This window comes from Lolium perenne, chromosome 7 (genome assembly GCF_019359855.2).
Source record: "Lolium perenne isolate Kyuss_39 chromosome 7, Kyuss_2.0, whole genome shotgun sequence".
NCBI classification, from domain to species: Eukaryota; Viridiplantae; Streptophyta; class Magnoliopsida; order Poales; family Poaceae; genus Lolium; species Lolium perenne.
In genome coordinates this window covers 51,293,731-51,320,671 of record NC_067250.2, presented here as the reverse complement: position 1 = coordinate 51,320,671, position 26,941 = coordinate 51,293,731, and the positions used below count along the sequence as shown (strand labels likewise).

At 41.9% G+C, this 26,941-nt stretch overlaps 2 protein-coding genes across 2 annotated transcripts; both read right to left on the bottom strand.

Moving 5' to 3' along the window:
• Positions 1 to 281: 281 nt before the first annotated feature.
• On the bottom strand, positions 282 to 2,027 carry LOC127317547 (uncharacterized). The gene is made up of 2 exons (XM_071823567.1): positions 438 to 2,027; positions 282 to 348 (listed from the first exon to the last, which is right to left on the bottom strand). The coding sequence occupies exon 1, from the start codon at positions 2,023 to 2,025 to the stop codon at positions 574 to 576; it is 1,452 nt and encodes a 483-aa protein (XP_071679668.1). The 5' UTR covers positions 2,026 to 2,027; the 3' UTR covers positions 282 to 348; positions 438 to 573.
• A 22,422-nt stretch (positions 2,028 to 24,449) lies between these two features.
• Positions 24,450 to 26,509, bottom strand: LOC127317548 (UDP-glycosyltransferase 73C1). The gene has a single exon (XM_051348106.2). It carries the CDS (start codon positions 26,288 to 26,290, stop codon positions 24,689 to 24,691), a length of 1,602 nt encoding a protein of 533 aa, XP_051204066.1. The 5' UTR covers positions 26,291 to 26,509; the 3' UTR covers positions 24,450 to 24,688.
• Positions 26,510 to 26,941: the final 432 nt, after the last annotated feature.

Sequence of the window (26,941 nt, the reverse complement as noted above, 5' to 3'; positions counted from 1 at the left end):
AATCAGGGCAAAACATGTGAAGAGAATTATTAATGAAAGTTGATTAATTGGGGCTGGGATAGGGCCGGTCCATACATATTCAGGGCCTCGGGGCAGAGACACAAAAAGGGCCCTTATTGACAACAAAAATTGAATGCATTGTATTTCAAAAGCAACGATGTACATTAGTACATATATAGCATTATATTGATGGTCTTTGAACTCCAAAACTCACACCACGAATTATTTATTTGTAACCAACTTGTTATTCTTTTCTAGGCAAGAATCCGTCACAAGAACACTCATGGAAACATTATAGTTCTACAAATGATCAATCTTCCAAGTGCCATAAAGAGACCATCAATTCATCTGCAAAACAAACAACTTTGTCAAACTGATTGTTATTTGAAGCTTTTGTTCTACCAGATAAGATATGATGCTAATGAACAAGAAATTACATCAGTTTCTATCATCTTCATTCTGTTGTGTTCTTCACGCGGTAAAAACTTCTCAATCTGCAATGCTCTTCACTCCATGTCTTCACCGGAACAAAACTTCCCCAAAGTTCACTACATATGGCAAAGCAAAGCAACCTTAACACTTCATGTTTATACTATGATGAACAAATCTTTTTTTTCTTTTAACACTTCTAGAGGCAAAGTCATCAATTATCCCATCAACATTTATTTCATCCAGCTTATCTTTTTCAATGCATAAAGTTGCAAGACCGGTCAGTCTTTCCTGTGACATGGATGATCTCAAATAGTTTTTCAACAACTTCAACTTTGAGAAACTACGTTCTGCTGATGCTACAGTGACCGGTACAGTAAATAAAATTCGATAAGATATTAATATATTTGGAAAGCAAGCTATGTCTCTAACAAACTCAAAAATCTCCATAGCACGCAATGGCACATCAGATTTGGGTAAAGTCATTTGCAGCAGTCTTAATTCAGAAAAAAGATCATCTAATTCAACATCACTCTGAGAAAAGGTTTCTACAAATTTTTCACAACATTTGCGCAAATCAATATCATTCAATGACTTTAAATTTTTTGAGTTAAGTAAGAATCCAAATATATTTTTAAACACTTTAAGTTCTTCAAATCTGTTCTCCAGAGAGACTTTTGCAACATCGACCATGACTAAGAAATAATTAACTTCAAATGCCTTCTCAGCTAATAGAACTTCTTCATCGTGATCGGGCTCATCAAATTGTCTTTTCCTAGTAACAGTACGTTTTATTGGAAACGATGGTTCTATTCCCATTTCGGATGCAAGTCCTTTCGCAATCTTCAAACTAGATGCAAATCCTACATTTCTGTAGTTATCAAAAAATTCCATTATTCCTCCAATTTGCTGCAAAGTAGAGTCGACACACATGGTCGCGGACTGCAAGTTCTTACTCACTGAGTTTACAGCAAATAAAATGTCATGCCAAATGACCATACCGAGTAAAAACTCAAAACTACCAAGCGCATCAAATAAATTTTTTGCATCAGTCTTCAACTTGGCATCTGTACAAATTTTACCTACCTCGGACAAAGCTAACCTTAATTGGGGTGCTTGAAATCTAATAGCTTTAACACTTTTGATTCTACTCTCCCAGCGTGTGTTAGACAATCCTTTCACAGTCAAACTTGGAATATGGTCAAGCAACACTTTCCATCTTTTAGTGGAACTAGAAAATAAAACATAAATGCATTGCACAATTCCAAAAAAGGAAATAGCTTTACCGCACGAACTAGCCATATCACACAAAGTAAGATTTAGACTATGACACGCACATGGCATATACAGAGCACTTGGATTAATTTCAAGCAATCGACTTTGTACCCCTTGCTTTTTCCCTTTCATGTTCGAACCATTATCGTAACCTTGGCCTCTGACATCATTAATATTTAATCCATAAGACTCTATAGCATCAAGAAGTACATTAAAAAGAGCCAAACCAGACGTGTCATCCACCTTTAGAAATTCCATAAAGAACTCCTCTATCTTAATTTTGTTGTTGGACATGTTAACACATCTAATAATTAAAGTCATTTGTTCTTAGTGGCTAACATCCGGAGTACAATCAAGAATAACAGAGAAATATTTAGCCTCTTTAACAATTTTTAAGATAGAACTTGTAACAGCAGAAGCCAATAGAGAAATTAACTCATTCTGAATTTTATGGCTGAGATAATGATGATAAATTTCATCATTTTTAATTCGCCTAAGATGTTCTTGCATTACTGGATCAAATTCGGCAATCATCTCTACACATGCCAAGAAATTACCATTGTTGTGTTCGTAATTTTTTTCACTAGATCCACGAAAAGCTAAGTTTCGTTTAGCAAGAAATTTCACAATGGACACTAGTCTTATTAGCACTTGCCTCAAACGTTCTTTCTCCTTTGTGATTTGTTGCTGCAAATCACTATCAATTGTTTTATTTTTTGATAGCCTGACTCTAAATTCATTCCAAGTGTTCATGTTTTTAATATGCTCTGCAGCATTTTCATGTTCTTTAAGCCTCTCGCTAAGATGCTTCCAATCGCTCAGTCCATTACGTGCTAGCGAACTCTTGTTGCCATGGGATTTAAAAAGCTTACAGCAGAAACAATACACCTTGTCATCATATGTAGAGTAAACCAACCATTTCCTATCATGTTTCTCCCCATTGTTCATTTTTCTTGAATAATAAGTTTGTGAAAAATGCCTAGACTTACTATCCGGTGGGAACACAATATTCTCTTCTCTTAAGGGCCCCTTTTCAATTAAAATGTGCCTACCTTTATCATCCAAATTGTCCCAATTTCGTGGATCAAGAATATCAACAGTAAAAGGTCGCTGTTCATCAACTCTTGGAATTTCCGAATTTGGTGAATCAACTCGGTTTTTAGGTTGATTAAAATTATTATCACTTAAATTCTCTGTTTGTTGCTCTTCAACATTTACCAGGGCCAATTGCAGGGAGTTCCTAGAAGAGCTACCAGTTGTAAAAAAAATGTCTATCGAGCCTCCCTGGGATTCTAGCAGTTCATCTCTCTTTTGTTTTCTCTTCTTTTTCTCATAGCCAGATAAACATTTTTTAGAAGACATGTCACCAAGACACCAAAACAACTTGCAGTAAACAATCAATACAGGAAACAAAAGCACCTGGATATGGGCATATGGCTCGATGCCGAATTGTTGATGCAGGTTCCTTGATCTGCAGCCTGCAACACGTACTCAACCGTCCCCTCTTCTTCTCCTAATGTGCTCGCCAACGCTCAGATCCAATCAGAGAAGAACTCAAGAGCATACCTAAGGAGAGAGTAATTGGAGATATGGAGGAATCAGAGACTGGGATCCGTTCTATTTAACAGCGATGCGGCAGGATTAGGGGAGGGAAGGATACATACCATCTCTCATCTTGATGCGGGATTGCCTCAAACATCCAGGGAGATGATTGGGGAACAAAATAGCACCGTTGGTCTCCACTGATGGCTGGAGCGACCTCGGAATTGGAAAGGGTCGAGGGGGAGGCAGCGCTGTTCTCTGCTGGGATTGGAGAAATTTGAGGAGTCGGGAGGAGACGAGTCAACGAAGAGAAAGAGGAGAACGATAGGATGGATTGGGTACTGCCGTGCTGTGCTAGGAGAGTTGTGATCGATTGGATTTTTTCATCAATACACATCCACGTTTGGTCCTCACGTGATGGGCTGATGGCTTGGGCCTTATTTCTCTTTTCCTAATTCTCTTCCTTCTTTTCTTGGGCCTAATACAAGGTATCCTATACTGAACTACTACCTGGGCCAGGGCCCGGGGCGGTCGCCCCGTTGCCCCGCCTTATGGGCCGGCCCTGGGCTGGGAACCCCGTTGCCAGCTCTTTTTGCAAAATTATAGGATAAGTGGATGAAGCCACTAGTCCATTAGTGGAAGCTGCCTAACAAGATTGAAAGATAAAACACCACATACTTCCTCATGAGCTATAGAACATTGACACAAATAAGAGGTAATAGCTTTTGAATTGCTTAAAGGTAGCACATGAAGTATTTACTTGGAATGGCAGGGAAATACCACAAAGTAGGTAGTTATGGTGGACACTGATGGCATAGGTTTGGTTTAAGGGTTTGGATGTACGAGAAGTATTCCCTCTCGGTACAGGTCTTTGGCTAGCAAGGTTAATTAGCAAGCATAAGAGTCGAGGGAAACAAACAAATATACATGTGATAGAAACAATCATGCATCTTACTTGTAAGCACAAACAATTTTAACTTCAGAATACTAAGCTAAGGACTAACAAGAAAGATAATAACATATCTACATGTATTTCCTCTTCTCTACTTCAAACTCAAAGTGTTGTTGCTATTGACCAATGCTAAGTTTGCCAAAACCAAATAGATTTACTCAATGCTCCCAAAGTGATACCCCTACTAACAACAAGATCAACATATAATAGAGATTGCAAACTAAAATAAGATGTGCAATATGTAAATGATAAGACTTCTCATTAATATTCCATAACGATAACTCACACCAAGGGATACATAGATAACCAACTAAAGGGAGATACTTCCATACCGCAACACATCTTATATGGTAACTTCCCTACTCATGATATGACACTACTTGAAAGTAAAAAAGATAAAAGATAGTAATGATGTGATACCACGGCACTCCCCCAAGCCTGGAACAAACCAAGGGGATGCCAATACCGATGATGAATTACTCCTTCGGTGATGATGGTGAATCCTTGCCATCATCAGACTTCCAAGGAAGAGGCTCTCCATCAACAAAAGACATCTTGGTCTCCGGAATCCTGAAACTAGCAGCATAACTTATGCGTTTAAACCTGTTTTCATACTCACAGTTTTGATTCTGAACATCATAGAGTTGAGCTTGGAGTTTGTTGGTGGTGTCGTGAAGCGAGAAGATATCGTCCCACAACTTTGCAGTCTCCTTCTTGTGTCCATCAATAAGTTCAGACACAATCTTGTGAAAGATGTCCACTTCACGCTCAGCCATCTTCTTGTAGTTGAAGACCTCTTGTTCTAGTTTCTCCACCCTGTTTTCCAAGCTTCCTTCTCCTTTAGGACCCTGGACATCTTTGATATGCAACTCTCCATCTACGAGCAACAATTCCTTGGGGTGCATCTTCAGCTCGTTCATGTACGGGTTGACGACGTCCTCAAAGAAGCTGTCCTTCGGAGTTCCCGACGAAGACATGGTGGATCTAGATCCGAAGCAGATCCTGGCAGAAAACAGCTCGAAACAAAACACGGCGAGAAAACGATATACGGACCTCCAGGGGTCCGGGAGATTATATAGCAGTAATTTTCACGTCAGAAGGAAAGTACCAGGTCGAACAAGAGTCGGAGAGAGACAACGAGGCAGTGTCCTCATAGGGCGGCGCGGCCAGGCTGGGGCCCGCGCCGGCCTATGGGGGCACGCCCTCGTGCGTCTCCTCCACTCCGTTTCGATCTCGTAATTTTTCATATTTTCCAAAAACAACAAAAACATTGTTCGGAAAGTAAAACGCGGACTTTTTTCTTACCAGAACTGTTACCTATTCAAAGTCAAACTCTGCAGAACTGTCAGTTTGACCTTTGATGAAAGCTTCCGGAGTTACCACTTGAATAACATCAGCATCTTCATTATAAGAATCTCCAGAAATATAGTGCTTGAGTCTTTGTCCATTCACTACTTGTGTGGCATCACCTTGCAGAGAGCTAATTTTAATTGCCCCTGAACGATACACCTCCACAATGACATATGGTCCTTCCCATTTTGAGAGCAATTTCCCTGCAAAGAATCTGAGACGAGACCGATACAATAGGACCTTATCTCCAACATTAAATTCTCTTTTGATAATTCTTCTATCATGCCATTTCTTAATTTTCTCTTTAAAGAGTTTAGCATTTTCATAAGCTTCACTACTCCATTCATCTAGAGAACTCAATTGTAGCAGTCTCTTCTTACCGGCAAGTTTGAAATCTTTATTTAGTTCTCTTACAGCCCAATAAGCTTTGTGCTCTAGTTCTAAAGGTAAATGACAAGCTTTTCCATAAACCATTTTATAAGGCGACATACCCATAGGATTTTTATAAGCAGTTCTATAAGCCCATAGTGCATCCTTCAATTTAATAGCCCAGTTCTTTCTAGATTTATTAACAGTCTTTTGCAAGATAGATTTAATCTCTCTATTTGATAATTCTACTTGCCCACTAGTTTGAGGATGATAGGCAGAAGCAATTCTATGATTAATACCATATTTAGCAAGAGTTTTTCTAAAACCACCATGAATAAAATGAGAACCTCCATCAGTCATAATATATCTAGGAACTCCAAATCTAGGGAAAATAATATCTAAAAGCATTCTTAAAGAGGTCTCACCATCAACACTTTTTGTAGGTATGGCTTCCACCCATTTAGTAACATAATCAACAGCAACAAGTATATGAGTGTTACCTTCTGAAGAAGGGAAAGGACCCATGAAGTCAAATCCCCAACAATCGAATGGTTCAATAACAAGAGTATAATTCATAGGCATTTCATTGCGTCTGGAGATATTACCAACCCTTTGACATTCATCACAAGATAAAATAAACTTCCTTGTATCTTTGAAGAGAGTTGGCCAATAAAAACCTGATTGTAGAACTTTTTGCGCGGTTCTATCTCCGGCGTGATGTCCTCCATAAACACTACCATGACATTTACTCAATATCTCCTGTTGTTCATATTCAGGAACACATCTTCGCAGAATACCATCCACTCCTTCTTTATATAAGTGTGGGTCATCCCAAAAATAATGCCTCAAGTCATAAAAGAATTTCCTCCTTTGCTGAGCTGAAAAGGTAGGAGGCAAGTACTTGGATACAATAAAGTTAGCATAATCAGCGTACCAAGGACTATCTCGCGAGCTCACCTTTATTACAGCCAATTGTTCATTTGGAAAACTATCATTAACAGGAACAGGATCATAAGCAATATTTTCCAATCTAGACAAATTATCAGCAACAGGATTATCAGCACCTTTCCTATCTATAATATGCAGATCAAATTCTTGCAAAAGAAGTACCCATCTAATAAGCCTTGGCTTAGCATCTTTCTTTGTCATAAGGTATCTAACTGCAGCATGATCAGTATGAATTGTAACTTTTGAATCAACAATATAGGATCTAAACTTATCACAAGCAAAGACTACAACTAATAATTCTTTTTCAGTTGTAGCATAATTTCTTTGAGCAACATAAAGAGTTTTGCTAGCATAATGAATAACATTCAATTTCTTATCTACCCGCTGTCCAAGAACAACGCCTACAGCAAAATCACTAGCATCACACATAATCTCAAAAGGCAAATTCCAATCAGGAGGTTCAACTACAGGAGCAGTTGTTAAGGCTTTCTTTAGAGTTTCAAAAGCTTCCTTACAATCATCATCAAAAACAAAAGGTACATCTTTTTGAAGAAGATTAGTAAGAGGCTTTGAAATCTTAGAGAAATCTTTAATAAATCTCCTATAAAACCCAGCATGACCAAGAACACTACGAATACCTTTAACATCCCTCGGATAGGGCATCTTCTCAATTGCTTCAACTTTAGCTCTATCAACTTCAATACCTCTCTCAGAAATTTTATGTCCCAATACAATTCCTTCATTAACCATAAAGTGGCACTTCTCCCAATTAAGAACAAGATTAGTTTCTTCACATCTCTGCAATACTTTATCGAGGTTTCGCAAGCAATTATCAAAAGAATTCCCATAGACAGAAAAATCATCCATGAATACCTCTACAATACTCTCACAAAAGCCATGAAAAATAGCAGACATGCATCTTTGAAAAGTAGCAGGAGCATTACATAAACCAAAAGGCATACGCCTATAAGCATAAGTTCCATAGGGACAAGTGAAAGTGGTTTTCTCTTGATCTTTAGTTTTAACAGCAATTTGTGAAAACCCAGAATAACCATCAAGAAAGCAAAAATGAGTATTTTTAGACAACCTTTCTAACATTTGATCAATAAATGGTAAAGGGTAATGATCTTTCTTAGTAACCTTATTAACTTTTCGATAATCAATGCACATTCTATACCCTACAACTACTCTTTGAGGGATGAGCTCATCATTATCATTAGGCACAACCGTCATTCCTCCTTTCTTAGGAACACAATGCACAGGACTAACCCATCTACTATCAGCAATAGGATATATAATACCAGCTTCAAGAAGTTTTAATACCTCATTCCTTACCACATCCTTCATCTTCGGAATTAGACGACGTTGATGTTCAACAACAGGCTTTGCATCATCTTCCATATTGATAGCATGTTGGCAAATAGAGGGAGAAATCCCCTTCAAGTCATCAAGAGTATAGCCAATAGCTCCTCGGTGTTTCTTCAATATTTCCAGTAACCTTTCTTCCTCAATATCTAAAAGCTTAGAACTAATAATAACAAGATATATTTTCTTATCATCAATATGAGCATACTTAAGATTATCAGGCAATGGTTTTAAATCAAAAACAGGATCTTCCTTTGGTGGTGGTGTTGTACCTAGATCTTCAACCGGCAAGTCATGTTTAAGAATAGGTTGACGAAGGAAAATTTCATCAAGCTCATTCCTTTCTTCCCTAAAGACTTCACTCTCACTATTCTCCAAATGTTGCTGCAGAGGATTATTAGGAGCAAGAGCAATAGACGCACACTGTTCAACTCTAAAATCATTATTAGGCAAATCAGCTTTATAAGGAGTTTTGGCAAATTTAGAGAAATTAAACTCATAAGATTCACCAGCAAATTTAGTAACAATCTTTTCCTTCTTGCAATCTATAACAGCTCCACAAGTATTTAGGAATGGTCTACCAAAAATAATAGGACAATACTTACTAGCAGCAGAACCAAGTACCAGAAAGTCAGCAGGATATTTAATCTTACCACACAGAACTTCCACATCTTGAACAAAACCAATAGGAGAGATAGTTTCTCTATTAGCTAGCCGAATAACCACATCAATATCTTCAAGTTCACAAGAACCAATTTCATGCATGATCTCCGTATAAAGCTCATAAGGAATGGCGCTAATACTTGCACCAATATCACATAAACCATAATAACAATGATCACCAATTCTAACAGAGTGCATAGGAACACTAGCTTTCCTAGACTTATTAGGATGCGAAACAATATTAGAAGCATCTTCACAAAAAATAATATGACCATCTTCTACATTTTCAGTCACAAGATCTTTAACTATTGCAACAGGAGGTTCAACCTTAATTTGTTCTTCAGGTTCTATAGGTTTCTTTGCACTTTTATTAACCGCACTAGATATAACAGAGTACTCCTTCATTTTAGCAGGGAAAGGAGTTTTTTCAATATAAGCTTCTGGAAGAATATGATCAACAGTTTCAATTATAGCACATTTATTTATAGATGGATCAATTTTATCTTTATATGGTTCATGATACTTATCAAAATTCTTCCTAGGCAATTCAAAGTGAGATGCAAAAGCTTTATAAAGATTTACAACGACTTGAGAATCAAGACCATAAGTAGCACTAATATTACGAAATTTATCAGTATCCATAAAAACTTCAATGCATTTATAATCAAAGTTTATACCTGACTCTCTATCTTTGTCGTTCTCCCATCCTTCAGTATTCTCCTGGATCCGATCAAGAAGGTCCCTTTTAAACTCTTCTTTATTGCGTGTAAATGATCCAGAACAAGAAGTATCCAGCAGAGTCTTATCTTGAAAAGACAATCTTGCATAGAAATTATCAATAATAATATTACCAGGAAGCTCATGAATGGGGCATTTGAGCATTAAAGACTTCAATCTCCCCCAATCTTGGGCAATACTTTCTCCATCATGAGGCCAGAAATTATATATGCAGTTCCGATCTTTGTGAATCTCACTTGGAGGATAGAATTTGGAATAAAATAAAGGCACAATGTCCTCCCAATTAAGAGAATCCCTATTCTTCAGCAATTTATACCAGTGCGCTGCTTTACTAGACAGCGATATAGAGAATAGTTTCTTCCTAACTTCATCCATAGTAATACCTGCACATTTGAATAACCCGCATAATTCATGTAAAAACAGTAAATGATCACCAGGATGGACAGTTCCATCCCCTTCATAGCTGTTATCCACAACACGTTCAATAATTTTCATAGGTATTTTGTATGGAACCTCGTTCTCACCTGGCGCCTCATCCACTACCCTTGCAGTAGTAGTAGATTTCCCAAAGAGGAATTCAAGAGAAGACCTCTCCATAATGATTTATAGCAGCAGGAAGAAATAAAAACAGCACGTACAGTAAAAAGTTTCCCTTACCAATTCCACTTACCAATAGCGCTTCACTCCCCGGCAACGGCGCCAGAAAATAGTCTTGATGACCCACAAGTATAGGGGGTGCATCGTAGTACTTTCGATAAATAAGAGTGTCGAACCCAACGAGGAGCAGAAGGTGTTGACAAGCAGTTTCGATGAAGGATTCACTGTAAATGCTCACAGACAAGTATTCAGGGGGTTTTGATATAGCAGATGAAATAAGTACAAGTAAGTAAAGTGCGAGAGAAATAATTGCAGCGAGTGGCCCAATCCTTTTTAGCACAAGGACAAGCCGGTTTGTTTACTTATAATGACCAAACGTTCTTGAGGACACACGGGAATTTAGTCTAGTGCTTTCGCTTCATATAGCTGATTAATCTTCATTGTTTTGATAAGTGTTGTGTGGGTGAACCTATGCTAATGTACCGCCCTTCGTAGGACTAATACATACTTATGATTATACCCCTTGCAAGCATCCGCAACTACAAGAAAGTAATTAAGATAAATCTAACCACAACCTTAAACTCTGAGATCCTGCTATCCCTCCTGCACCGATATACCAACGGGGGTTTAGGTTTCTGTCACTCCGGCAACCCCGCAATTGGCAAACGAATACAAGATGCATTCCCCTAGGCCCATAAATGGTGAAGTGTCATGTAGTCGACGTTCACACGACACCACTAGAAGAATAACACCACAACTTAAATATCACAACATTGAATACTAACCAACATAATTCACTACTAACATTTAGACTTCACCCATGTCCTCAAGAACTAAACGAACTACTCATGAGACATCATATGGAACATGATCAGAGGTGATATGATGATGAATAGCAATCTGAACATAAACCTTGGTTCAATAGTTTCACTCAATAGCATCAATAACAAGTAGGAATCAACACCGGGTGAGTTTCCCCTATCAAACAATCAAGATCAAACCCAAATTGTTACATCGGTGACGAGGTGCAGCAGTGGAGATGGCGGTGATGATGATGATGATGGTGATGATGATGGAGATGATGTCCAGCTCGATGACGGTGACGATGGCGTCGATTTCCCCCTCCGGGAGGGAATTTCCCCGGCGGATTCCTGCCCGTCGGAGAGCTCTTTTCTCTGTGGTGTTTTCCGCCCTGCAGAGGCGGCTGTGACTCTTCGCGACTATCCTCTGGGGCTTAGGTTTTCGGGACGAAGACGTAAGCGAAGAAAAGGAGGCGAGAGGGGGCTGTGGGCCCCCTCCTCACAGGGCGGCGCGGCCAGGCCTTGGGCCGCGCCAGCCTATGAGGTGGGCCCACCTCGGGTCCCCTCGGCTCCCCCTTCTGGCTTCCTTCGACTTCTGGAAAAATAGGATTTTTCATATAATTTCCGTCAACTGTTGATCTTCCGAAATATTGCATCCTGACGGTGCTTTTTCCAGCAGAATCCTGGCTCCGGTGCGCGATCCCCAAATAATCATGAAACATGCAAAATAGATGAAATAACATAAGTATCATCTCCAAATATGAAATATATCAATGAATAACAACAAATTATGATATAAAATAGTGATGCAAAATGGACGTATCAATTAACCACATAGCTACCGGTACAACCCTTAGCCTCGAGGGAGAACTACTCCCTCCTCATGGGAGACAACAGCGTTGATGAAGATGGCGGTGGTGTGATGCGTGTAGTTGACACGTCCGTTGGGAACCCCAAGAGGAAGGTGTGATGCGCACAGTAGCAAGTTTCCCTCAGTAAGAAACCAAGGTTTAATCGAACCAGTAGGAGTCAAGAAGCACGTTGAAGGTTGATGGCGGAGGAGTGTAGTGTGGCGCAACACCAGGGATTCCGGCGCCAAAGTGGAACCTGCACAACACAATCACAGAACTTTGCCCCAACGTAACAGCGAGGTTGTCAATCTCACCGGCTTGCTGTAAACAAAGGATTAGATGTATAGTGTGGATGATGATGTTTGTTTGCGAAGAACAGTAAAGAACAATTGCAGTAGATTGTATTTTAGATGTAAAAAATAGGACCGGGGTCCACAGTTCACTAGTGGTGTCTCTCCCATAAGATAGCAGATGTTGGGTGAACAAATTACAGTTGGGCAATTGACAAATAAAGAAGGCATAACAGTGCACATACATATATCATGATGAGTACTATGAGATTTAATCAGGGCATTACGACAAAGTACATAGACCGCCATCCAACATGCATCTATGCCTAAAAAGTCCACCTTCATGTTATCATCCGAACCCCCTCCAGTATTAAGTTGTAAACAACAGACAATTGCATTAAGTATGGTGCGTAATGTAATCAACACAAATATCCTTAGACAAAGCATCGATGTTTTATCCCTAGTGGCAACAGCACATCCACAACCTTAGAACTTTTACTGTCCTTTGTCCCAGATTTAATGGAGGCATGAACCCACTATCGAGCATAAATACTCCCTCTTGGAGTCACAAGTATCAACTTGGCCAGAGCCTCTACTAGCAACGGAGAGCATGCAAGAACATAAATAACATATATGATAGAATGATAATCAACTTGACATAGTATTCAATATCCATCGGATCCCAACAAACACAACATGAAGGATTACAAATAGACGATCTTGATCATGATAGGCAGCTCACAAGATCGAACATGATAGCACAATGAGGAGAAGACGACCATCTAGCTACTGCTATGGACCCATAGTCCAGGGGTGAACTACTCACACATCGATCCGGAGACGATCATGGCGATGAAGAGACCTCCGGGAGATGATTCCCCTCTCAGGCAGGGTGCCGGAGGCGATCTCCTGAATCCCCCGAGATGGGATTGGCGGCGGCGGCGTCTCTGGAAGGTTTTCCTTATCGTGGCTCTCGGTACTGGGGGTTTCGCGACGGAGGCTTTAAGTAGGCGGAAGGGCAGGTCAGGGGGCCACACGAGGGCCCCACACAACAGGCCGGCGTGGCCAAGGGCCGGGCCGCGCTGCCCTAGTGTGGCATCGCCTCGTGGCCCCACTTCGTAAGTCCTCCGGTCTTCTGGAAGCTTCGTGGAAAAATAGGCCCCTGGGCGTTGATTTCGTCCAATTCCGAGAATATTTCCTTACTAGGATTTCTGAAACCAAAAACAGCAGAAAACAACAACTGGCTCTTCGGCATCTCGTCAATAGGTTAGTGCCGGAAAATGCATAAACATGACATATAATGTGTATAAAACATGTGAGTATCATCATAAAAGTAGCATGGAACATAAGAAATTATAGATACGTTTGGGACGTATCATGGTGTCGATGGAGAAGCCTTCCGGGGGCACTTCCCCGTCCCGGCGGCGTGCCGGAACAGAGACTCCTGTCCCCCAGATCTTGGCTTCGCGATGGCGGCGGCTCTGGAAGGTTTCTCGTACCATGGCTTTTTCGTCTCGAAGATTTAAGTCAGGGACCTTTAAATAGGCGAAGAGGCGGAGTCGGAAGGCTGACGGGGCCACCACACAATAGGGCGGCGCGGCCAGGGCCTGGGCCACGCTGGCTTGTTGTGTGGGCCCCCCAGGGCTCTCCTCTGGTGGCTCTCGGGTGTTCTGGAAGCTTCGTGGAATTCTAAGATGCTGGGCGTTGATTTCGTCCAATTCCGAGAATATTTCCTTACTAGGATTTCTGAAACCAAAAACAGCAGAAAACAGGAACTGGCACTTCGGCATCTCGTCAATAGGTTAGTTCCGGAAAACGCATCAAAACGATATAAAGTGTGAACAAAACATGTAGGTATTGTCATAAAACTAGCATGGAACATAAGAAATTATAGATACGTTTGAGACGTATCAAGCATCCCCAAGCTTAGTTCCTACTCACCCTCGAGTAGGTAAACGATAACAATGATAATTTCTTAAGTGACATGCTACCAACATAATCTTGATCAACATTATTGTAAAGCATATGAGATGAATGCAGCGATTCAAAGCAATGGTAAAGACAATGAGTAAACAACTGAACCATATAACAAAGACTTTTCATGAATAGTACTTTCAAGACAAGCATCAATAAGTCTTGCATAAGAGTTAACTCATAAAGCAATAGATTTTCTATGCATGAATGCAATGCACACATCTGTTTCCTCTATTTTTGTAACCCCAATACCTGGGATATTACACCTTGGCCGCAGCCAAACAGGTCAGCATAATCTGCAACATGGTCTTGGGCTTCACCAAAACAAAACAACTTACTTTTATGGAAGTTAATTTTTAGACCCGATAGATGCTCAAATACAGAAAGAATTAACTTTAGATTCCGAGCCTTTTCGATATCATGATCCATAAAAAGAATTGTATCGTCACCATATTGAAGAATGGACAATCCTCCATCAACAAGATGAGGAATGACACCTTCAATCTCACCCTCTGACTTAGCGCGTTCAATTAAAACAGCAAGCATATCAGCCACTATATTAATAGCACTAGCGATAATGGATCTCCCGGTCTTAGTCCCTTCTTGGTTTGAAAGTATTTGCCCACATCATCATTGACTACTCACACATCGATCCGGAGGCGATCATGTCGATGAAGAGACCTCCGGGAGATGATTCCCCTCTCCAGCAGGGTGTCGGAGGCGATCTCCTGAATCCCCCGAGATGGGATTGGCGGCGGCGGCGTCTCTGGAAGGTTTTCCGTATCGTGGCTCTCGGTACTGGGGGTTTCGCGACAGAGGCTTTAAGTAGGCGGAAGGGCAGGTCAGGGGGCCACACGAGGGCCCCACACAACAGGCCGGCGCGGCCAAGGGCCAGGCCGCGCCGCCCTAGTGTGGCATCGCCTCGTGGCCCCACTTCGTAAGTCCTCCGGTCTTCTGGAAGCTTCGTGGAAAAATAGCCCCCTGGGCGTTGATTTCGTCCAATTCCGAGAATATTTCCTTACTAGGATTTCTGAAACCAAAAACAGCAGAAAACAACAACTGGCTCTTCGGCATCTCGTCAATAGGTTAGTGCCGGAAAATGCATAAACATGACATATAATGTGTATAAAACATGTGAGTATCATCATAAAAGTAGCATGGAACATAAGAAATTATAGATACGTTTGGGACGTATCAAGCATCCCCAAGCTTAGTTCCTACTCGCCCTCGAGTAGGTAAACGATAACAAAGATAATTTCTGAAGTGACATGCTATCATAATCTTGATCAATACTATTGTAAAGCACATGAGATGAATGCAGCGATTCGAAGCAATGATGAAGATAATGAGTAAACAAATGAATCATATAACAAAGACTTTTCATGAATAATACTTTTAAGACAAGCATCAATAAGACTTGCATAAGAGTTACTCATAAAGAAATAAATTCAAAGTAAAGGCATTGAAGCAACACAAAGGAAGATATAAGTTTCAGCGGTTGCTTTCAACTTCAACATATATATCTCATGGATAATTGTCAACATAAAGCAATATAACAAGTGCAATAAGTAAACATGTAAGAATCAATGCACACAGTTTACACAAGTGTTTGCTTCTAGGATAGAAAGAATAGGTAAACTGACTCAACAATAAAGTAAAAGATAGGCCCTTCGCAGAGGGAAGCATTGATTACTATATTTGTGCTAGAGCTTTTCATTTTGAAAACAAGAAACAATTTTGTCAACGGTAGTAATAAAGCATATGAGTTATGTATAAGACATCTTATAAGTTGCAAGCCTCATGCATAGTATACTAATAGTGCTCGCACCTTGTCCTAATTAGCTTGGGTTAAGACGGATTATCATTGCATGGCATATGTTTCAACCAAGTGTCACAAAGGGGTACCTCTATGCCGCCTGTACAAGGGTCTAAGGAGAAGGTTCGCATTGGATTTCTCGCTTTTGATCATTCTCAACTTAGACACCCATACCGGGACAACATAGACAACAGATAATGGACTCCTCTTTTAATGATTAAGCATTTAACAACAGATAATATTCTCATAAGAGATTGAGGATTAGCTGTCCACACTGAAACTTCCACCATGAATCATGGCTTTAGTTAGCGGCCCAATGTTCTTCTCTAACAGTATGCATACTCAAACCATTTGATTGTGAATACCGCCCTTACTTCAGACAAGACGAACATGCATAGCAACTCACATGATATCCAACAAAGGTAAAAGAGTTGATGGCGTCCCCAGAAAACATGGTTACCGCTCAACAAGCAACTTACTAAGAAATAAGACACATAAGTACATATTCTTCACCACGATAGTTTTTAAGCTATTTTGTCCCATGAGCTATATATTGTAAAGGTAAAGAATAGAAATTTAAAGGTAGCACTCAAGTAATGTACTTTGGAATGGCGAAGAAATACCATGTGGTAGGTAGGTATGGTGGACACAAATGGCATGGTTATTGGCTCAAGGATTTGGATGCATGAGAAGAATTCCTCTCGATACAAGGCTAGGCTAGCAAGGTTGTTTGAAGCAAACTCAAGTATGAAATGGTGCAGAAAGACTCACATATAAACATATTGTAAGCATTATAAGACTTTACATCGTCTCCTTGTTGTTCAAACACCTTAACCAGAAAATATCTAGACTTACAAAGAACAATCATGCAAACCAAATTTTAACATGCTCTATGTAGTTATTCATTAATGGGTACAAGGTACATGATGCAAGAGCTTAAACAAGATCTATATGAGCACAACAATTGCCAAGTATCACATTATTCAAGACATTATATCATTTACCACATGCGGCATTTTCCGTTTCCAACCATATAGCAATGAATGAAATAGTCCAACTTTCGCAATGAACATTAAAGATAAAGCTAAGAACATATGTGTTCATACGAAACAGCGGAGCGTGTCTCTCTCCCACACAAAGAATGCTAGGATCCGATTTATTCAAACAAAAACAAAAACAAAAACAAACAGACGCTCCAAGTAAAGCACATAAGATGTGACTGAATAAAAATATAGTTTCACTAGAGGAACCTGATAATGTTGTCGATGAAGAAGGGGATGCCTTGGGCATCCCCAAGCTTAGACGCTTGAGTCTTCTTAAAATATGTGGGGATGAACCACGGGGGCATCCCCAAGCTTTGACTTTTCACTCTTCTTGATCATATTGTATCATCCTCCTCTCTTGACCCTTGAAAACTTCCTCCACACCAAACTCGAAACAAACTCATTAGAGGGTCAGTGCATAATCAAAAATTCACATATTCAGAGGTGACATAATCATTCTTAACACTTCCGGACATTGCACAAAGCTACTGAAAGTTAATGGAACAAAGAAATCCATCAAATATAGCAAAACAGGCAATGCGAAATAAAAGGCAGAATCTGTCAAAACAGAACAGTCCGTAAAGAAGAATTTTAAAGTGGCACCAGACTTGCTCAGATGAAAATGCTCAAATTGAATGAAAGTTGCGTACATATCTGAGGATCACGCACGTAAATTGGCAGATTTTCTGAGTTACCTACAGAGAATTCTGCCCAGATTCGTGACAGCAAGAAATCTGTTCCTGCGCAGTAATCCAAATCTAGTATTGGCTTTACTATCAAAGACTTTACTTGGCACAACAATGCAATAAAATAAAGATAAGGAGAGGTTGCTACAGTAGTAGACAACTTCCAAGACTCAAATATAAAACAAAGTACTGTAGTAAAATCATGGGTTGTCTCCCATAACCGCTTTTCTTTAACGCCTTTCAGCTAGGCGCATAAAGTGTGAATCAAGTATTATCAAGAGAAGAAGCATCGACATCATAATTTGTTCTAATAATAGAATCATAAGGTAACTTCATTCTCTTTCTAGGGAAGTGTTCCATACCTTTCTTGAGAGGAAATTGATATTTAATATTACCTTCCTTCATATCAATGGTGGCACCAACAGTTCGAAGAAAAGGTCTTCCCAATATAATGGGACAAGATGCATTGCATTCAATATCCAAGACAACAAAATCAACGGGGACAAGGTTATTGTTAACCATAATACGAACATTATTAATCCTCTCCAAAGGTTTCTTTTTAACATTATCAGCAAGATTAACATCCAAATAACAATTTTTCAATGGTGGCAAGTCAAGCATATCATAAATTTTCTTAGGCATAACAGAAATACTTGCACCAAGATCACATAAAGCATTACAATCAAAATCATTGACCCTCATATTAATGATGGGCTCCCAACCATCTTCTAACTTCCTAGGAATAGAAGTTTCAAGTTTTAGTTTATCTTCTCTAGCTTTTATGAGAGCATTTGTAATATGTTTTGTAAAGGCCAAATTTATAGCACTAGCATTGGGACTTCTAGCAAGTTTTTGTAAGAACTTTATAACTTCAGAGATGTGACAATCATCAAAATCTAAACCATTATGATCTACAGCAATGGGATCATTGTCCCCAATGTTGGAAAAAATTTCAGCAGTTTTATCACAAGCAGTTTTAGCAATTTCAGGTATTTTTGCACGCTTTGCACTAGGAGTAGAAACATTGCCAACACCAATTATTTTACCATTGATAGTAGGAGGTGTAGAAACATGTGAATCTTTATCATTACTAGTGGTGGTAATATTCCAAACTTTAGCTACATTATTCTCTTTAGCTAGTTTTTCATTTTCTTCTCTATCCCACCTAGCACGCAATTCAGCCATTAATCTTATATTCTCATTAATTCTAACTTGGATGGCATTTGCTGTAGTAACAATCTTATTATCAATATCTTTATTAGGCATAACTTTCAATTTTAAAAGATCAACATCAGAGGCAAGTCTATCAACTCTAGAGGCAAGAATATCGATTTTATCAAGCTTTTCCTCAACAGATTTGTTAAAAGAAGTTTGTGTACTAATAAATTCTTTAAGCATGGCTTCAAGACCAAAGGGTACATTCCTATTATTGTTATAAGAATTCCCATAAGAATTACCATAACCATTACCATTAGCAGAAGGATATGGCCTATAGTTGTTACCAGAATTATTCCTATAAGCATTGTTGTTGAAATTATTGTTTTTAATGAAGTTCACATCAACATTTTCTTCTTGAGCAACCAATGAAGCTAAAGTAACATTATTTGAATCAACATTAGATCTACCATTCACAAGCATAGACATAATCACATCAATCTTATCACTCAAGGAAGAGGTTTCTTCGACAGAATTTACCTTCTTACCTTGTGGAGCTCTTTCCGTGTGCCATTCAGAGTAATTGACCATCATATCATCAAGAAGCTTTGTAGCCACCCCCAAGGTAATGGACATAAAGGTACCTCCAGCAGCTGAATCCAATAGGTTCCGCGAAGAAAAATTCAATCCTGCATAGAAGGTTTGGATGATCATCCAAGTAGTCAGTCCATGGGTTGGAATTATTTACCAAAGATTTCATTCTCTCCCATGCTTGAGCAACATGTTCATTATCCAATTGCTTAAAATTCATTATGATACTTCTCAAAGATATAATTTTAGCGGGAGGATAATATCTACCAATAAAAGCATCTTTACATTTAGTCCAAGAATCAATACTATTTCTAGGCAAAGATAGCAACCAATCTTTAGCTCTTCCTCTTAATGAGAAAGGAAACAATTTAAGTTTTATAATATCACCATCTACATCCTTATACTTTTGCATTTCACATAGTTCAACAAAATTATTAAGATGGGCAGCAGCATCATCAGAACTAACACCAGAAAATTGCTCTCTCATAACAAGATTCAGTAAAGCAGGTTTAATTTCAAAGAATTCTACTGTAGTAGCAGGTGGAGCAATAGGTGTGCATAGGAAATCATTATTATTAGTGTTTGTGAAGTCACACAACTTAGTATTTTCAGGATTATTCATTTTAGCAATAGTAAATAAAGCAAACTAGATAAAGTAAATGCAAGTAACTAATTTTTTTGTGTTTTTGATATGGAGAACAAGACAGTAAATAAAGTAAAGCTAGCAACTAATTTTTTTTTGTGTTTTGTTTAAGTGCAGCAAACAAAGTAGTAAATAAAATAAAGCAAGACAAAAACAAAGTAAAGAGATTGGAAGTGGAGACTCCCCTTGCAGCGTGTCTTGATCTCCCCGGCAACGGCGCCAGAAATTTGCTTGATGCGTGTAGTTGACACGTCCGTTGGGAACCCCAAGAGGAATGTGTGATGCACACAGTAGCAAGTTTCCCTCAGTAAGAAACCAAGGTTTAATCGAACCAGTAGGAGTCAAGAAGCACGTTGAAGGTTGATGGCGGAGGAGTGTAGTGCGGCGCAACACCAGGGATTCCGGCGCCAACGTGGAACCTGCACAACACAATCACAGAACTTTGCCCCAACGTAACAGCGAGGTTGTCAATCTCACCGGCTTTCTGTAAACAAAGGATTAGATGTATAGTGTGGATGATGATGTTTGTTTGCGAAGAACAGTAAAGAACAATTGCAGTGGATTGTATTTCAGATGTAAAAAATAGGACCGGGGTCCACAGTTCACTAGTGGTGTCTCTCCCATAAGATAGCAGATGTTGGGTGAACAAATTACAGTTGGGCAATTGACAAATAAAGAAGGCATAACAGTGCACATACATATATCATGATGAGTACTATGAGATTTAATCAGGGCATTACGACAAAGTACATAGACCGCCATCCAGCATGCATCTATGCCTAAAAAGTCCACCTTCATGTTATCATCCGAACCCCCTCCAGTATTAAGTTGTAAACAACAGACAATTGCATTAAGTATGGTGCGTAATGTAATCAACACAAATATCCTTAGACAAAGCATCGATGTTTTATCCCTAGTGGCAACAGCACATCCACAACCTTAGAACTTTTCATCCTTGTCCCCAGATTTAATGGAGGCATGAACCCACTATCGAGCATAAATACTCCCTCTTGGAGTCACAAGTATCAACTTGGCCAGAGCCTCTACTAGCAACGGAGAGCATGCAAGAACATAAATAACATATATGATAGATTGATAATCAACTTGACATAGTATTCAATATCCATCGGATCCCAACAAACACAACATGAAGGATTACAAATAGACGATCTTGACCATGATAGGCAGCTCACAAGATCGAACATGATAGCACAATGAGGAGAAGACGACCATCTAGCTACTGCTATGGACCCATAGTCCAGGGGTGAACTACTCACACATCGATCCGGAGGCGATCATGGCGATGAAGAGACCTCCGGGAGATGATTCCCCTCTCCGGCAGGGTGCCGGAGGCGATCTCCTAAATCCCCCGAGATGGGATTGGCGGCGGCGGCGTCTCTGGAAGGTTTTCCGTATCGTGGCTCTCGGTACTGGGGGTTTCGCGACGGAGGCTTTAAGTAGGCGGAAGGGCAGGTCAGGGGGCCACACGAGGGCCCCACACAACAGGCCGGCGCGGCCAAGGGCCAGGCCGCGCCGCCCTAGTGTGGCATCGCCTCGTGGCCCCACTTCGTAAGTCCTCTGGTCTTCTGGAAGCTTCGTGGAAAAATAGGCCCCTGGGCGTTGATTTCGTCCAATTCCGAGAATATTTCCTTACTAGGATTTCTGAAACCAAAAACAATGAAAACAGAGCGGCTCTTCGGCATCTCGTCAATAGGTTAGTGCCGGAAAATGCATAAACATGACATATAATGTGTATAAAACATGTGAGTATCATCATAAAAGTAGCATGGAACATAAGAAATTATAGATACGTTTGGGACGTATCATGGTGTCGATAGAGAAGCCTTCCGGGGGCACTTCCCCATCCCGGCGGCGTGCCGGAATAGAGACTCCTGTCCCCCAGATCTTGGCTTCGCGATGGCGGCTGCTCTGGAAGGTTTCTCGTACCATGGCTTTTTCGTCTCGAAGATTTAGGTCAGGGACCTTTAAATAGGCGAAGAGGCGGAGTCGGAAGGCTGACGGGGCCACCACACAATAGGGCGGCGCGGCCAGGGCCTGGGCCGCGCCGGCTTGTTGTGTGGGCCCCCCAGGGCTCTCCTCTAGTGGCTCTCGGGTGTTCTGGAAGCTTCGTGGAATTCTAAGATGCTGGGCGTTGATTTCGTCCAATTCCGAGAATATTTCCTTACTAGGATTTCCGAAACCAAAAACAGCAGAAAACAGGAACTGGCACTTCGGCATCTCGTCAATAGGTTAGTTCCGGAAAACGCATCAAAACGATATAAAGTGTGAACAAAACATGTAGGTATTGTCATAAAACTAGCATGGAACATAAGAAATTATAGATACGTTTGAGACGTATCAAGCATCCCCAAGCTTAGTTCCTACTCACCCTCGAGTAGGTAAACGATAACAATGATAATTTCTTAAGTGACATGCTACCAACATAATCTTGATCAACATTATTGTAAAGCATATGAGATGAATGCAGTGATTCAAAGCAATGGTAAAGACAATGAGTAAACAACTGAACCATATAACAAAGACTTTTCATGAATAGTACTTTCAAGACAAGCATCAATAAGTCTTGCATAAGAGTTAACTCATAAAGCAATAGATTTTCTATGCATGAATGCAATGCACACATCTGTTTCCTCTATTTTTGTAACCCCAATACCTGGGATATTACACCTTGGCCGCAGCCAAACAGGTCAGCATAATCTGCAACATGGTCTTGGGCTTCACCAAAACAAAACAACTTACTTTTATGGAAGTTAATTTTTAGACCCGATAGATGCTCAAATGCTGAAAGAATTAACTTTAGATTCCGAGCCTTTTCGATATCATGATCCATAAAAAGAATTGTATCGTCACCATATTGAAGAATGGACAATCCTCCATCAACAAGATGAGGAATGACACCTTCAATCTCACCCTCTGACTTAGCGCGTTCAATTAAAACAGCAAGCATATCAGCCACTATATTAATAGCACTAGCGATAATGGATCTCCCGGTCTTAGTCCCTTCTTGGTTTGAAAGTATTTGCCCACATCATCATTGACTTTAATGGCAACACTCCCCCCCCCCTCGAGACGAAACTTTTGATCAACGCACACCACTCATCAGAGAAATCTTTCATTCTAGGAGTTTGTTGCAAAAAAGACCATTTAATCTTATTATAGGATTTTTCAAAATCAATCTTTAAAATGACCCCATTCAACTTCTTTCTATGCAACTCATGAAAAGTTTCATGGAGTACTACCCATCCAGGATATTTCGTCTTTGCATAAAAGCAGTTTGTGAAGGTCTTACCACATGATCTGCCACTGTGTTGCAACCTTAGTGAAAATCTTAAACCTCACGTTAAGAATACATATAGGACGATATTGTTGGATCCTTTCTGCTTCATTAACCTTCGGCAATAAAATAATTTCACCAAAGTTTAGCCTAAAAAGCTCCAACTGTCAAGCATGAAGATTCGCAAAAAGAGTCAACGGGTCAGACTTGATGACATCCCAGAAAGACTAATAAAATTCAGCTAGAAAGTCATCAGGACCAGGGGCTTTATTATGCTCCATCTGGAAAACAGCTTTTCTTACTTCCTCCTTAATGTAAAAAATTATTCTTCGCTTGAGAGAGTTGAGGAATATCCTCCGTTCTTGTCTCATCTAACGAGAAATTAATGTCCTCTAGAGCACCGAAAGGCTCTTTATAATAGCTCGTAATATACGACTTCAGCTGTTCATGACCCTCAATCATACCCTCATCCTGCACCAGGGTACGAATAAGCTTCTTCATATGTCTGCCATTGGCAACACAATGGAAGTACCTTGTATTCGAATCTCCCTCCAGAATAAATTGGGCCTTAGATCGTTGGCCACTTTAGCTCCTCCTCACGCAGAAGTTTTACGATTTTCGCATTTGATTAGCTTTTTTGCTCAACCTCTTGTGCGAAAAGCGGTCAATTTTTTTTTGCTTTGGCTTCAAGATCATCTATGATAGTTGAAAGGCATTGTTTACAAATTGCAGACATATTTTGCAAATTTTAAAATACTGGATCAGCACATACAGAGCCGTCAGATATACGCCCCATTGTTCCAATGCAATCGCAAATCCATCTTTGTTTGTTCAAGCATACGTGATACGTGAATGAATTGTTTGATTATGTAGACATGGCTATCGAGGGGTTGGACAAACGAAGGCTGAGCTACATGTAGTTTTTATTTTGAAAAAATTAAAAATCATATTTTTAAGTTTTAAAGATTTTTTTTTCTAGATGTAGCTAATGATGGAATCTACAAACATGCAGAATCTCAATATGAAATTCCCACTACTTTAGCTTACACAAAAATGATAAATATATGAATCTAAGAATAGTGAATAGTGCATGTTTTAAAACTATAAAACCTGTCAGATTTTGTCATTTTTGTGTAGTCTGCAATACAAAGAATTTCACATTAAAATTTTGCACTAGATTTCAAACTTGTCTACATCCAGATTTTTTTCAGATTTTTTGAAACTTGGCCTCCGTCTGCAGTTTTCGTGGCTATCGATCGTTGTATGTGTTGTACGGAATGCAATATTCTAAGCTATAATGGCGTGAGGCAGCTTAATCAGGAGTGTACTGATAAGGCAGCGTCGGCTTCGACCTTTTCGTGGCCGTTCTTGCTTCCGAGGTCCGTCGCCATGGACGGCAGGGACGTCGAGCTCGCTTTCCTCTCGTGACTCCTCGTCCTCGACAGCTCCGAGACGTAGCGGATCATGTCCCCTAGGTCGGTGTACGACGACCCGCCTTCCTCCATGGCCGCCCTCGCCTCCGCAGCGAGCTCCTTGGACCTGGACCTCCTCGCCGCCCCCTCTGTCCCATCGTCCATCAGCTCAGCAACCACCTTCTCCACATCCTCGCTCGTCACCTGCACGCCGACGTCCACCCCGGTGGAGCTCATTGCGGGCAACTTGACGCCGGACCTGACGCCGACGCGGAGCACGTCGACGAGGAGCCGCTCGCTGGAGAACTGGTCGGCGAAGTTGGGCCACGTCAGCGCCGGCACGCCGTGGGAGATGGCCTCCAACGTGGCGTTCCAGCCGCAGTGCGTAAGGAAGCCACCCACCGCCGGGTGCGAGAGGATGGTGACCTGCGGCGCCCACCCGCGGACGAGGAGTCCGCGGTCCTTGACCCGCTCCTCGAACCCCTCGTCGTCGAGCAGCGCCCTGACGGCGGCGTCTGCCTTTGCCTCCTTGATGGCCCACACGAACGGCCGGCCCGAGGCCTCGAGGCCGCGCGCGAGCTCCTCGACCTGCTTGGCCGGCAGCTGCGCGATGCTGCCGAAGCTGATGTAGAGCACGGACGCCTGCGGCCGTGCGTCGAGCCACGAGACGATGTGGCCGGCGTCGAGGTCGGCGCGGTTGCCGCGGCCGGCCTTGGCATCGGCGTCGCCCGTAATGCCCGCGGCGGCGCACGTCGGGCCGACGGCCCACGTGCTCTTGCCGAGCGCCTTAGCGTAGGCGTCGACGAAGGCGCCCTCCATGCCGCGGAACGTGTTTATGAGCATGCCGTCGGCGGTGGCCTCGGCGTCGAGCACGTCCTGCTGCTCCTTCTCGACGCCCGGCCACTGGAAGAAGCCCCGGAAGGTGGATTTGCTGCCGACAGCGCGCACGGGGAAGTCCGGCACCTCGAACTCCGCCGTCTCGTCGTCCCCGACGCGGTCGTACACGCCGTGGACGGACAGGTTGTGCACGGCGAGGAGGAAGTAGGCGGAGGGGCAGTGCAGCACCAGCCTGGGGATGCCGAGGGCGTCGCACACGCCGGCCGTCCACGGGTTGCAGGAGTCGGCGACGAGGCAGTCCGGGCGGCGCGGCAGCGCCCGGAGGTACTCCTCGAGAGGGTCGGCCATCTTCCAGATGGCGTGGAAGAACTTGGGGTACATGGTCCTGTCGACCAGCTGGTCCGCGTTCTCGAGGCCCTCCGGCAGCCCGAGCATAGGGCCGGGGAACGGGAGCTCGACGAGCTCGACGGCGAGGCCCGCGTTGGCGGCGGCGTCGACGGCGGGCCTGTTGCGCGCGGCGTTGACGGGCGTGGTGAGGATGGTTACCCGCGGCCCGCGGGCGGCGATGAGGCGCGCCAGGTCCACCATGGGGATGATGTGGCCCTGCGCCACCAGCGGCACCAGCAAGAAGTGCATCTCCGGCGCCGCCATCAAACCAACGGCCGGCATGCAGCTCCGGTCGACCTCGCACTGGACGGCCGGCTAGGTGTGCAATGTAAGCTTATAGCAGCTAGCTACTGGGTCGTTCTGTGTGTTGAGCAAGCTACGTAGGACATGGTGGTCGTCATTGTGACGCGTATATACACGGCCGGCGCTACCGATGTGGAGAGTGGAGGGCCCGATGGAGGCTAGCTGTGCATTGCGGGTGACGCACACAGACAGGGGTAGACGACACGAGGAAGGGGGGAAAACTAGAGGAGCTAGCTAGGTAGGAGGAGGAGGTACGGACAAGAAACCATGGATATCGAGTGGCTAGGACGTGATAAGGAGCGTGGGGTTACCGTACACACACATGCGTCTGGTAGCCTGCATCCGCATGCATGTTACGCGTGGTGACACGTCACCTCACACATTATTTGTTGTTTCCTGAAGCGGGGTGTGGCCGAAGCGCAGAGATTACACGAGAGGGCGAGCGAGTTTGATATCGTCTCGAATCTGTGTGTGGATCGGCAAGGTTTCCAGAAGAAGAAGCTTCTATGGTAGCTAGGCATGTGTGACGTGTGCGCCTACCCAAGCTTCCTTGTCGCCGTCTTCACGAACCAAATGGGTAGTGCTCGCTCGCTCGAGGCGACGGCGGTTCACCACACTCCAGTGTCCCGG